At 38.2% G+C, this 15,358-nt stretch overlaps 1 protein-coding gene across 1 annotated transcript; it reads left to right on the top strand.

Moving 5' to 3' along the window:
- The first annotated feature begins 7,733 nt into the window (after positions 1–7,733).
- On the top strand, positions 7,734–13,786 carry dtx3la (deltex E3 ubiquitin ligase 3L a). The gene is made up of 5 exons (XM_079805625.1): positions 7,734–7,832; positions 7,926–8,069; positions 8,664–8,836; positions 9,205–9,416; positions 12,399–13,786. The coding sequence occupies exons 2-5, from the start codon at positions 7,988–7,990 to the stop codon at positions 12,466–12,468; spliced, it is 537 nt and encodes a 178-aa protein (XP_079661751.1). The 5' UTR covers positions 7,734–7,832; positions 7,926–7,987; the 3' UTR covers positions 12,469–13,786.
- The last annotated feature ends 1,572 nt before the right edge of the window (positions 13,787–15,358 follow it).

Raw genomic sequence — 15,358 nt, 5'->3', positions numbered from 1 at the left:
TGGGAAAGGAGCTATATAAATAAAATGTATTGTTATTATTATTAAAATAAAGTATATTTTGTTAGCTTGTGGAGCTTGGAAGGGTTCATTTTGAGCAGATGTTTTATTCCATCATCATTTCCCAGTACATTCAGCATCGGGCTCATATTCACCATCTCAAACATATTCTCAAAACTATCATTTTCAACATTTTCAAAATCAATATTTTGATCGCTGACAGCTTCTTCACCAGATCCACCATCAGTGGCACTAATATTTGATTGCGTTCGGCACTTCAGAGTGAATCTCTGAGCCATTTCAGGTTTTGCTGATGATTCTTTTTACTGTTTTCTGCCTGCGGTAACTATGAGTGAAACGCCACTTCATCATTGTAGAATAAAGGTGAATTGCACTTATTCAGTCATCAAAGATTCAATTATTGTTGTGCAGTAAAAATATAATTATACTGTTACACACCTCGGGTCATTAGCGACCCTGTAAGGATGTGAAAACTTGCATAACTCCATATTGTCTGGCGAAAACAATAACTCACTGAGAGGACAGTTTATTTCGCAGCCGACGTCCCACTGAGTGAATCAACTGAGAATGGCTTAATTTGCATGCATTTACCTTGTACCAAACTTCCCCCAAACTCCTGATCACCTTTCCTAGGAGATTACTAAATCCAGTAGATTTTGGGTATATTTCAATGTCAATTCTCACTATACAATATTATATGTGTTTGGTATCGTTTGAAATGTCTCAGTGCGAATGGTACAAAAATCTCATAAGCACGGAAATATACAAGAAGTTAATAAGAGTTTTTAGAGCTTAGACCTATTTTACTTATGATGGTGGGTGTGGCTATTGGAGCAATTTGGTCTCCTTTCAATGTAGGCAAATGGGAGTTGATTCAATTTAAATTCCCTTTGTTTTCATGTATTTCCATTTGAAACAGTTTGAGGTCTGGTCTGAGTTATTTAAAGCGATGTAGTATCAGGGCGCATACTGTAATGGAGTTGGCCCGTAACGTGGAGTGTCTCTCGACACTCTGCGTTGCGTAATATGCAGTCAGGTATCGATATCGTATTCCTTGCTACAGGGTATTTGATGTTATGTACGAATTATCTTTGAATTGATTATTGAATTGGCCTTATACATTTACCTGACTGTTGATAAAATTGTTACATTTTTTATCCTTTCTGAATGAATCTGTAATTATTAACTATCTCCAATACGGAACGGTATAATTGCAACAAAGGGTTAAAACAACGATTAAATGCATGATTAAATATCAAATATAAATGACCAAACAACCAGTTGGCATTCTCTTCTAAATGCAACAATTATGATAAATGGAGTCAGATAAAGAATATTATAATCAAATCCATATCTCACAGCTGAAACACTGAACGCGCGTGCAGCCTTCACCGCGATTCGCTACCGATCCTTGGATACAAAAAATGTATGCTAAAAATTTTTTTTTCTTGTTATGTTATTTATAATGAATTAATTGAGGAATACTAAGAAGACTTATGTCTAACGTTAAAAAAATGAACGAGGAGGAGGGTAGTGAATTACATCATGGGTCACTAAAGACCCGAGGTAAGCGTTTAAGGGTTAAGGTGCATGATATCAGTAGAGCAGTTTACCGTGTTGTTTCATCACTCACACTTCAAGATCACATGGCGATAATATCAAACAGGTTTGAAAATATCGATAAAGTCTGTGAGTGCTCGAGACCAGCTCAGATCACATTGCTGACATGCTCATATGACAAGCATCGTTGTCAACAAAAATATCTTCATTTGTGTTCCAAAGAGCACTGATTTGACCACGATCCAAGGGTTTTGATAGCAAAATCCAGGCAAAATTTTGTGTAAGCCTGCCTTAACCAAACAGTTGATGGGCACCATTGACTTCCATTATACTATGGGGCCCATCAACTGTTCGGCTACCCATATTCTTCAAAATATCTTATTTTGTACTTAATAAAGAAACACATACATGTTTTGGAACAAGGTGAGTGAATAGCCGCATTTCCACCGCGGGAACTTTCCCCAGGAACTAGGGACTTTGGGGTGGTACTCGGTGTGTTTCGACTGCAGGAACCGGGGTCTAAATAAAGTTCAGGGTAAAAATTTCCCCCTCAAAACAGCCCTGCTTGCGAGGTAGTTCTTTTTCAAAGTTCAGGAACTTTCGGGGGTGGGACTAGGGCGCTGAACATGCTGATTGGTTGAGTTCAGGCTGCATTTTATTTCAACCCTAAAAGTCTGTTGCGATGCGTGCAGTAAGAGTTGTTTACTATTCGCATCAACAATGGAGTTTAAAAAATACGACTGATTATCCGACGACTAGGCTTTATTAAGCTTATATGCGGAGGACGAAATCCAGTGGGAACTGGAAAGTCGCGCGCAGTCCTATGTCACCAGACTAATCTTCATGGGACTTTAGATCGCGATAGAAATGCAGACAGCAGCAGGCCTGGGGGAAAATAGTTCCTGGGACAAATTGTTCTGGGTAATTTCGGTGGAAATTGGGCTAAAGATGACGGAATTTTAATTTTTGGGTGGTTAAACTATCCCTTTAATGAGTGAATGAAAACAAGTGAGCGAATTCAGACACTTAGTTCACCAGAAATGCTGCGGACGCCATGCGGAATTCATTTAGCTCAATGCTCACAGTGAATGGGGATTCTCTAGTGGACATCCATTGGGTGTACACTGGTTGTACATTGGTGCAATATGGGATTGAATGAGAGCACAGGATGCCCATGGTTTCAGATACCAATGGCTATTCCCTCAAATAGTACACTATATAAAGGTATAAGCAACTCGATCTGCACACTGCACATTGCACACTTCTTGTTGAGCAAAGGGTCTCAACTAGGTCAATAGGATACACATTGTGTTTATCTTTTCCTGCAAGAGCTCTCTCTCTCTCTCTCTCTCTCTCTCTCTCTCTCTCCCTCTTTTCATCTGAATTGTGGATTCAAATAGCCCGTTCTTAGGTCCTTAGCTCCTTCTCAGTCTCTTGCTGTGCATCTCTCTCTTGTCAATTGCTCTACAGCCAATTTGTTAGCAGTGCATGTCTGACTGTGCTGCTCCTCACTAATATATCACAGCCGTTTGGAGCCGTTCACACACTGACCACACACTGCCTTGTCTGAAAGTCACGTACCGTACGCACTCCTGAAAGTGTTCCTCTTGTCAATCCATGGAATTTTCACCTGTTGTATAGTCAGCCAGGTGGAAAACTTCCCTTACTTAGAAAAGTAATAGCACACCTCTCCTCGAAAGTTGCATGCTTTGAGATATCATTCATCATTACAGTATGATGTCAGAGGTGTTTGCCCTCTTCAGTATCCCATGGGACATCAGGCCATGTGACTAGAGAAAGAGAGAGAGAGAGAGTTAACATGCAATTCTTGAGACATGAAGACAGACTAAAAATTTAGTTTCTGCGGTTCTGTTGCATATGACTATTAATAGAGCAGACGGCTTCAGACAGGACAGACAGATTAGGGGCTCAGAGCCACTGGGCATGATGGGTAATGAAACTAGTACAGCACTGAGTGTTCATTGTTTGCTTGCGTGAATGACTGTCTCCATTGAGAACCTTGTGTATTTTTAATGCGTCATATGCTGCAGAGATCAATGGGAGTAATTAATATACGCTACTTTGGCGCGCACACATACACACTCTTTTTAATCGACAAATGTTTTTGTTGCTTCACTTGTAGAGTAGACACGATGTTAGAATCCTCACACTAATCTTTGCTTTCCGTTGTGATTTTTTTTATATAAAAAGGTGCGTCAATTCAACCCCAGACAGACGCAAACCAACAGGAGATTATCTTTGTCTTCCTCTTTTTCCTCTTTATCTCTCTCTATCGTCAGTGCTTCTTCTCCAGCCCTCTGGGCCACAGTGATGAATAAAGATGGCTCATATAACTTTCGATCACCATGGAAACGCAGCACTCTCAGGGATTTAAGAGAAAGAAGCTGACGCCCAAATCTGTGAGGAATGTTCCGGCACGCTCCAGAGGAGCGCGGTACAGCTATGCCTCTCTCTCCTCACTCTACGCGACACCGAAAAACACACTCTGACTGTAACGCTGCCATGAGGAAATGTGTACCATTTTATAGCTTAAATAAGTGGTAGTGGTCTCAGCAAACTCAAAGCCTATTATGGAAAAATCTTTTCTAAAGAATGGCCCTATTTATTTTTGTTTATATGTTTAGTCTATATGCAATAAACCTTGAGTAATATTAAATGTGACTAAAACCTTTTCACGTTGTTGTTTACATCGTGATCTTAAAAGTACAGTAGCAAAAATGGCATGTTCGATATAAATGTAGAGCCAAATCCTTCTCTTTATTTAAAGGGTTAGTTCACCCTAAAATAAAAATTCTGTCTTTAATTACTCACCCTCATGTAGTTCCAAACTGTTGATCAACAGACATAAACAGAAGCTCAACTGAACCTGCTTGATTTGCAAGAACAAACCTCTTGCGGAAGCTCAAACGTACTGCATAACATGAGAATAGAATGAACCTCATTGGTTCTTGCTGAAGCTCAAACGTGCTGCGTAACACGAGAATGAACCTCATTGGTTCTTGCTGAAGCTCAAACGTCATATGTAACATAAGAATGAACCTCATTAGTTCTTGCTGAAGCTCAAATGTGCTGCGTAACACCAGAATGAACCTCATTGGTTCTTGCTGAAGCTCAAACGTCATATGTAACACGAGAATGAACCTCATTGGTTCCTGCTGAAGCTCAAATGTGCTGCGTAACACAAGAATGAACCTCATTGGTTCTTGCTGAAGCTCAAATGTGCTGTGTAACACAAGAATGAACCTCATTGGTTCTTGCTGAAGCTCAAACGTCATATGTAACACAAGAATGAACCTCATTGGTTCTTGCTGAAGCTCAAACGTCATATGTAACACAAGAATGAACCTCATTGGTTCTTGCTGAAGCTCAAATGTGCTGTGTAACACAAGAATGAACCTCATTGGTTCTTGCTGAAGCTCAAATGTGCTGCGTAACACGAGAATGAACCTCATTGGTTCTTGCTGAAGCTCAAACATCATATGTAACACAAGAATGAACCTCATTGGTTCTTGCTGAAGCTCAAACATCATATGTAACACAAGAATGAACCTCATTGGTTCTTGCTGAAGCTCAAATGTGCTGTGTAACACGAGAATGAACCTCATTGGTTCTTGCTGAAGCTCAAATGTGCTGTGTAACACAAGAATGAACCTCATTGGTTCTTGCTGAAGCTCAAATGTGCTGTGTAACACAAGAATGAATCTCATTGGTTCTTGCTGAAGCTCAAACGTGCTGCGTAACACGAGAATGAACCTCATTGGTTCTTGCAGAAGCTCAAACGTGCTGCGTAACACGAGAATTAACCTCATTGGTTCTTGCTGAAGCTCAAACGTCATATGTAACACGAGAATGAACCTCATTGGTTCCTGCTGAAGCTCAAATGTGCTGTGTAACACGAGAATGAACCTCATTGGTTCTTGCACATCAAGCCTGAGATTGGTGAACTGATGTGAGATTTTATGTATGTTTATATGTGAATAAAAGGCTAAATTCAATCTGTTCATCATGTAAAGAGACCGTGTCTCTTCAGAAAAATTGGACTAAACCACTCAATTCATATGGATTTGTTTTATGATCTCTTTATGAACTTTTAGAAGCGGCAAAAAGTGCTAATTGTGGGACAGAAAACTCTGATTTAATTAAAAAAGATTTGTGTTCCGAAGATGAGCGAAAGTCTTATGGGTTTGGAACGACATGAGGGTGAATAATTAATGACAGAACTTTCATTTTGTGGGTGAACTATCCCTTTAAACGTTCCATTCCATGCCAATCCAGCCCAGCCGGTATGGATATGGTTTCATTTTCCATGGGGTTGATAACAGAGCTTGTTGAAACTTTTGGAATGTAATACAAATGCATCAGTTGTTGCCTTGGTACGCAAAGAGTTTACAGACGACACCACGTTATGGAGGAGCCATGCAGCTAATTTTAGCCTATAATTGAATATATATATAGTCTTTAAAACTGGTGGAGATTGATGGCCTGTAAGAGGGCATAACATACGAGTCTCTAGTTCCTTAGAAAATGCATGTGATTATCAATATCATTAATCAGCGGTTTCTCTGTGCTCTGTGTGTATTTGAATTATCTGGTTGATTAGCTCCTTGCACTTCTAATCAAGTCATCAAGACCCTATAATGCTCCTCAAAAAATGCATGGCTAAATTGAGCATTTGTAATCAATATGTATATGAGAGCGGAAAGAAAAAGTAGGGGAAATTGTGTGTGTGCCCACGTTTGTGAACAAGAGGCAGAAAAGACAGAATGTACACAGACGAGTCATAAAAATTCTGCTTGTTTTACCTCACACACAAAAACCCCCACAATGAAACCAAACTCCCGTCCAGTCTGCAGATCAGTAAGTCCTCTCTGCGCACGTCTCTGGATTTATTGTCTGCTGAAAGCAAGAATTCTCAATCTCTTCTCAGCCTGGAGTCTTTGGTCTCATCTCCCCTCATCTCACTCTGAGCCTCCGCAGTGGATCCACGGCTTCATGTGCTGTCTGAGTGATATTTCTCTCCACGCTCCTGGAGAAGTAGAGTACATGCTGTTCTATCCTTCCTTTATTAAATAATACTTTATAGAGCTGGAAACCCCCCTCAGTGTATAATAAGGAACAGATCTCTACAAACTTATGAGCAAATATGTGGCATCTGAATCCTCATGAGACAAACATTGTGTTGGGATGTTAGACTACTCTAGTGCATTGTAAAAATGATTTGATTTATTAGATAGTTTGAGATAGATAGATTGAGAATGCAAAAATCAACTCCATACACTCTAAAACAACACTGGGTTAAAAACAACCCAAAACCCAATGACTGGATAAATATAGGACAGAACAGATGTTGGGTTAAATTGGGTTGTTGATTTTACCCAGCATATTTGATTCATTTTTACTAAAATACTAGCTTTTTTTTTTTTTTTTTTACTTCATACATGAATTAATGTTTATGGATTTACTTATATCCTCCAAACTTTATTAAAATTCTTGACACAACCACTGGCTCGCAAGATAATTCCTTTATTTTCGATCATATTTTACAGTTTTAATACATACTGTCAACATTTAAGCTTAATATTAAAAGAAAACATTTAACATTTAGAAGTAATTCAAGTGATTCAAGTAATTCACCGCGCTGGGTCTCGTGCTCGTCCTCGTCCATGGAAGGGACTGGAACACCTGAATTCAATGATTTTGAGGGGTGTCCCATTACTTTTGGCAATATAGTGTATATCAGAGTGAAACTGCTTCTCAAACAAGAACTGAGGGCGGGACTTGATTTTGTCCATCAGGAATTGATTGGATGGTTGTGGTTTGACATTGGTCGATCTCATGTGAGTGACAGTTTGCTCCGCCCTCTCACCGGTAACCACATCATCAGAGAAGAGAAGTGATGTCGCTGCAAGAGGGAGGGGAAGTTTTGATAAAGCATATTCATCATTATTTTCACACACACACAAATCATTAAAAGTTTGTTGAAGCGTTTTGAATCTTCATGCAAACAAATAAACTAGAACAACACGTCATGCTCGTCTGCCGAAATCCTTAAAACCCCTCCCGTTCTCATCCAGAACAGGTCTAACTGCACCAACCTTCACTTCCTTATGTATGCTTTTATTTCCGTGCAATCTGTGTGAGCTATGAGAAAGATTCAACCCCGCAGTCAGAGTGTAGATGAGCAGTTCACCCTATAGAAAGAGAGAAGCTGGTGTGCATCTTAAAGGTATCAGGTAAGTGCACTAAAAGATTGTATTTGTCTATGTTAAAATGATTCGATATAAACTGTACTGATTCAAAACCTCTGTGATATCTTATTCTTATAGCTTATTGTTTTCAATGACCTGCAGACCTATGAAATCATTGCTCATTTAACTCTGAGCCGATCATGGGGGCTTCACAGAGCAAGGAAACGATGCATTGCACCAGATACCTGAACGGCAAAGGTCCTCCACCGCTGACTGAGACAGGTGAGTTTCTAAACTACAGTAGGTTCATGACAAAAAGACAAATATTACGGAAAAAATACCTAGATGTGTTTTTCCCTTTGAAGAATGTTTGCATTAGATAATACAACATGTGTAAAAGTTTTCATTTGTTAATATTAGATAACTACACATAGTTAATTTAAACTAACAATGGACAATACTTTAAAATCACTCATTAATCTTAGTTTATATTAATTGTAACATTTACTAATACCTAATATATTACTGTGTGACCTGAGCTAACATGAAGTAACAATGAACAGTTTTATTTTTATTAACTATTGTATATAAATACTGTAATAAATTCACAAAATTAATTTTTGTAGGTTTGAAATGATAAAACAATAGATATTGTTCAAAATTAAGACCCTTTGTAGATGTGAAACATTAATGTAACATGCTCATATAGTACTACTAATACCTGGTTACTCAGATAGGACACCTGACATCATACATACACGATTAAAAAGTAGCTCATGAAAGTCAATTTAGGTGAGAAAATTTGTATTCTAATTCAACCCCATTCATGCATTTTCACTTAAGTGTGCATATACTGTCTGTTATATTTCACGACAGTTCAAGCGGAAGCTCAAGGGTCAAGCAACCACAAAAAGAATAATCAGATAAAACAAGGAAGCCAGCCAGATGGAGGGCAGATATCTTGGAATATTGAAAGACGGAGTTTGCCGGGACATCCTAACAGCGACACCATTCAAATCACCTTTCATTTTGATGATGGAATCCAGTCGGTGAGTTTATGATGTGTTCCTGTTTATTTTTTCCTGTTTCTCTTTGACAATGTTTAAGTATCAAAGCCAATTGACGCACCTTTTCAGTGCATCACTGAGAACTCTAAAACATCTCAGCTATCTGTCTCTGTGCTCTGTGGAATCCTGTCCGGCCTGTTTCTCCAACACTTCCACAGGGCACATGCAGACACTGACGGATGTGTGCTCATAACTACTGAAATCCCCTGTTATGATAGACACTAATGCCTGAAGTGTTTATAAAGCGCTGTGCTTGAACTTTCATATAGTTTTCATCAGTTTGTTTGCTTTTTAAATCAGATCAGTTGTTTTTGTATGCAAGTGATGAACTTTAGTAACTCGCCTTGTAGGACAAGCATCCGCACTCAGGACATGGCTACAAGGGCGCTGAATTTGTGGCCTACCTGCCTCAGAACACCCCAGGGGTCAAGATCCTCCGGCTACTAGAGCAGGCCTTCGAACACAAGCTGCTGTTCACTGTGGCGGCCAATCTCAGCGGTGAATACTGCGTGACGCCTGCAGATATACCCCTCAAGACTCTGGACAGCGGGGGACCTGGAAGGTATATAATAATTATAAAATAATCCCAAATATTGTCAGTGTTCACCACAGTTAATTTATACTAGAGGTCGACCGATTCATCGGTTTTCCCAATTAATTGGCACCGATAGCTGATTGGTGGAACAATCGTTAATCGGCAAAAATCCACACCGATAGTTTTTCCGGGTTGCGTCCGTTGCTGGAGCGGCTGAGAAGGGTGCGCTGTCATTAAACAGGACAAGAGCTCTGAGAAGGGTCTGCTGCCATTATATAGCACGAGAGCGGCCTCTAGAGGCCAAATAAAAACTCACTGACGCCTTGTGTTTACATTCACACGTGAGGCGGCGCTGCACGGAGAGTGCTGACACATCAGATTCACGTTTAAAACACGACAGCGAAATGGTATGAATACAGAACACTACAGTATTCGTTGCCAAATCATTATAAAACAATTCATTTCTTGACTAGATGCTGCATTAACAGGTAAAGAACAGCAGTGTGTATGTTTGTCAAGGAGGCTGAGAGAACGCTAACATTAGCAGTACCTCAAGCAGTCAAAACAATGTAATAAAAACACAAGTCAGACCTAAATGTTGCATATATATATAAAATTTGCATCGTCATGCTGCTGACAGAAACATAAACAAAGCAGAAACACATTTGTTTTTTATTAGATAATCGCCTTCTAAAAAAGCAAACTGTTGTATTTGTATAAAATGGTAACACTACAATTCGATTCCATTTGTAACATTAACTACGGTTAATAAATGCTGTGGAAGTATTGTTCATTGTTAGTATGTTAATTTCAACATTAAATTGAGTTTGAATTTTTATTTTTATCTGTTAACATTGGATAATGCACTATGAACTAACATGAATGATCAAGGTACAATTGTATTGCTCATAGGACTTGCATAGTGTTACCTTTGAAATGTACAAGCATGTTTCTAGGTCATAGGTAAAGAAACAAATATGACCTGTAATAATTTAATGTTTAAATTATTTTCTGAAGAATTTGTTCTGTTAGAACTTATTATTTTAATATTCATATTTATATGTTTTTAATTTAGAACATTTTCATGGATCAGTACAGTTTTTTTTATTTCTTGTTATAACGTTCAGCACTGTTTTACTTATGTTTTTTTTATCCAGTATCCATTTTAAAAACTATCGGTCGATTAACCGGTTATCGTCAAGTGTGGTCCAACCTAGTTATCGATATCAGTAAATTCCACTATCGGTCGACCTCTAATTTATACATATTCTCACTTCACTTCACTAAACAAACAAACAACAACAACATTTCTTTTTAAATATGAACTTTCTATTCATGCTCTCTCCTGCACGCTCTGATTTTATGGGCGTGCCGCACTGAAGACTTGGATTGGATAAGATTTGCATATTTAATGAGCTTCGGCTCCCCGCGAGTACACCGTGAGGGATTGTTTTGAAGCGTGTTGGAAAACGGCAACCGGAATACTTCGTCCCACAGGGCTCGCAAAATATCTTTATCAAACAAACAAAATGATTTATCTCTCATCCACCCGCGATTGATTGTAATGTAATTTTTGTATTACTTGGCCCGCCCGATCGGTGGATATAAGCACGAACCGCGCATCACTCGCACAGACACGCGCGCGCGCCAGTACGTCGCAGACTGCATGATCAAAACTTCCGCGATTGTATTTTTCCTTCAAATAACAAGTCAAGAGAGTGAACAACGCGCATCAAGAACCACAAATAAAGGATTCTCTAGCCTTTGACCGCGTGCTAAGGTATGTTTAGTTAGACACGTACACAATTAATAGATCTATATCAAATGATCTGTAACAATGTAATAATATCACATAAAAAACATGTTTTACTCACATTAGTGTGTTGCTTCATTCATTCATGTAATCTCATCCTGTCTGCAAATCCAGTCTCTTGTTTACAAACTAATCTGTGATCAGAAATGAAGGAACAAACCCACGTGAGCTGGGTATTCATTAAAAATAAAGTTCATCCATGCATTCATAATATTGGAATCCGAATGAAGCTTATGTGGTATGTTTAGAAATTTTATCCGGTTTAGCTCCATGTAGGCCTGTGTCATGTTAGTGGCACGAGTCGGTGGGCGGGGCTACAGAATCAGGCGTTGTTCTTCTTCTGTTGAGGCGGTGCTTCACAACACTCTGACATCATAGCCGGGCACATTCTGAGATCAAGCGTTTGCTGGGCCTGGTGTCAATAAAAGCTTTTCTTTGACTAACAAGGAAGTTTTCAGCTCTGAAACTTAAAGGATATTTTCTTATATTACTATGACCTTTTATATATCAAAAGCTCAAGGGAAAGTTGATTTCACAATTCATCACCCCTTTAAACCTCAAAATAAATATTTTCAATTAAATTCAAATTCATATGGAAAGATAAAACATTGATTGTTTGAAGTGTTTTTGCTATTGTTAGTTATTCTAAAGTTAATTTCATGATTTTGTCTTTAGAAGCCATTCGAGAAATGAAACCATAATAATATAAATAATAAATAGATTATATATTTAATTAAATTAAATTAAAATGCCATAGAAAGATAAAACCTTTATTTATTTGATAAATATATTCTTTTATAGTATAAAAAATGTTCTACTGTTTTTATTCCAATTTTAATTTCATGATTTCGTCATTAGGAGCCATTAGAAAAATTAAGCAATTATAATATAAATAATAAATACATGATATATTTAATTTAATTACATTCAAATACCATAGAAAGATACAAAAATATATTTATTTAAAAAACATTTCAATAAAATAAATAAATAAAAAAATATTCAAAAGTTAAATTCATGATTTTGTATTTAAAAACCATAAGGAAATCATTATGTGAAGCATTTAATTGACATCTTAGGATAACATCAAATAAAAAAAATGTAAGATTTTTTTCTCTCTCTCATATTTTGTGTTGTTCACCCTTAATGTTGAGGTTATATATGATTCAGTAACATTCTCTCTTCTTTTATCACAGCTTGGGCTATCCAGATCCAAATTATTTGAAGTCAGTGAGGAAAAGTCTCAATGCAAAAGGGATAAAATGAGAGATGGACTACTACGACTACAACCTAATTTCCCACCTCATCATGACCCTGATCTGTGTGACCAGGATATGAATATGGATGTGGCACGATTACATAGAGTTTGATGTTTACCGCCAAATCAACAGACTAGGTCATGGCTGATCAGTTTGACGAGGACCTTTATATGCAAAACCAGAAACTGAGTTGCATACGGGCACACTGGCGACTTGTTGTATAGTTCTAACATGAAGTAAGACTGCTAGCTATTGTGTATTTGCTTAAGTGTTTCTAATTAATTTTAAATAAAATAATTTATATAACCTCTTTATGGATTTCTTTACGTAATCAGTAAAAGATTTTTCTTGTTCATATCAATTTTATCTGTATTATTTGTATACTATTATTAATATTTGTATTTGTTTTTTATGTTTCTATTTTGCTTTTAGTCATTTTACTTCAACTTATTTTAATTTTCGTTGACGTTTCATCTAATATTTATATTTGATTTTATTTCAGCTTTATTTAAAAAAGATTTGTAATAGTTTAGTTTTAGTTAACAATCACAACAGATTCTTATTCACATGCATCTTTAAATGAATCTGACTCAAATATTGATTATAATTTAGAATAAATGAAGAAAGTTCAACATAAAAATTTCAAAGGTAGTGAGCATCACATACTCAGTGTGCACCGCCTGCCAGGTGAAGTCAACACATCCTCCGCAATATTTCCTCCGTCCCTGAAATGTGTCTTCACATTGCCGAGTGTGAACTTTCCCAGGCTGACGGTGGCCCTCTGTTCTCCTCAAACTGAATTACACACCAGGCTTCATACTCACAATAAAGAGTAATCGGATTGGCAGGCCCCATTAGAGAGGGCTCCGTCATCTCCAGGGGCGTTCTTAAACCACTTTCTCGTGGACGCTCCGCCAGGAGTCATCCGTCCCGACTGTCAGCTTCCACCACGACTCTGACAGCTATCAAATCTGTTCCTGCCCCATCCTCCTTCAATCTGCGCAGCTCTCCCCTCCTCCGTCACATCCCCCTCGCTCTCTGTTCACGACCCGAAGGAGCCGGGCTCTGTCTGAATGTGTCACCAATCTGCTTGAGACTACACTTGCCCTATTCATTTCATTATCTAACCTTTACTGACTTTAATTATGACCAAAAATGTTTTCTATATATTAAAAGTGAAAAAGGGCTTTTCACACTTGAAATAGTTAACCTTGGGTCATTCATTCTAAACCCCAGGTAAATGGAATCCTGTTATCTTGCTTCAAGTTTCACATTACTACTCACGATTTACACCCGGGATTAACAATTAAAGGTTTAGTTCACCCAAAAATGAAAATTCTATCATCAATTACTCACTTTCATGTTGTTCCAAACCCGTAAGACATTCATTCATCTTCAGAACACCATTGACAGCTACGCAACCACCACTTTCAAGCTCCAGAAAGGTATAGACATCATAAAAATAATCCATATGACTCCGGTGGTTTAGCCTCAGTTTTATTAACGGCACGAGGGTGCGAAATTAATGACAGAATTTTTATTTTTGGGTGAACTAACCCTTTGGTAATCCTGGGTAGTCATAAAACGCCACTGTAGACTACATTATTAAACCCTGGGTTAACTTAATTTGCATATGTGTGGTGTCAGTGTCAATGATTGGATTAACACAGTATGCGAATTGTTCACATAAAGGCATTGTGCATCATCATATTATATATTGACAACTGTACTATTAAGTTTATACTAAGTTTATACGTTCTGTGACTATACAAAGCATAAGGGGTGCTATGTGTGAAATGTTCCTTTACCCAGGGTTAAAAGTGGGGTTTAGAATGATGATAACCTGGGGTTGAGCAAGGGGGTTAACAGCGCAAAAGCAGTGCAGGGTTTATAACCCCAGGTAATAAGCGGTGCTAACCCAGCTTCTTAAATTACAAGTGTGAAATGTTCCTTTACCCGGGGTTAAAAGTGGGGTTAAGAATGATGATAACCTGGGGTTAAGCAAGGGGGTTAACAGCACAAAAGCATATCAGAGTTTATAACCAAAGGTAATAGGCAGTGCTAACCCAGCTTCTTAAATTACAAGTGTGAAACATTCATTTACCCGGGGTTAAAAGTGGGGCTTAGAATGACAATAACCCAGGGTTAAGCAAGGGGGTTAACAGCATAAAAGCTTAACAGGGTTTATAACCAAAGGTTATAAGCAGTGCTGACCCACCTTCTTAAATTACAAGTGTGAAATGTTCCTTTACCCGGGGTAAAAAGTGAGATTTAGAATAATGATAACCCGGGGTTAAGCGAGGGGGTTAACAACAGCACAAAAGCAGATCAGGGTTTATAACCTTATGTAATAAGCGGTGCTAACCCAGCTTCTTAAATTACAAGTGTGAAACGTTCCTTTACCCGGGGTTAATAGTGAGGTTTAGAATGATGATAACCCGGGGTTAAGCAAGGGGGTTAACAGCATAAAAGCAGATCAGGGTTTATAATCCCAGATAATAAGCGGTGCTAACCCAGTTTCTTAAATTACAAGTGTGAAACGTTCCTCTACCCGGGGTTAAAAGTGGTGTTTCGAATGATGATAACCCTGGGTTAAGCGCAGTGTTTAATGCCCTGGTGAAGTGTTGAAATCATCTGTTAGTAATGACTCCTTCCTCTCCTCCTCGTTATGCAAATTGTCGTTAGAAATCATTCTAGTTCTTCCCACGAGATGAGTGTTTGTGGTGTTTTGCCGTGTCTTCCCCACTGGGGGGCTGAGTGTTGGTCTGTGCACCGGCAGCTTGTGATGAATGAGCTGAGGGTGTGTTTTCATTAGGCTGTTTAATTTGGAGAACAATTAGACTTCATCCTCTTTTAGAAGACAAAGCAGATTCTAAAGTTGTTAATTAAAAGGCCGA

Source organism: Gobio gobio, assembly GCF_949357685.1.
Source record: "Gobio gobio genome assembly, chromosome: 23".
NCBI classification, from domain to species: Eukaryota; Metazoa; Chordata; class Actinopteri; order Cypriniformes; family Gobionidae; genus Gobio; species Gobio gobio.
Note: the sequence above shows the minus strand (reverse complement) of the source record. Positions and strands in the feature narration are given on the sequence as shown.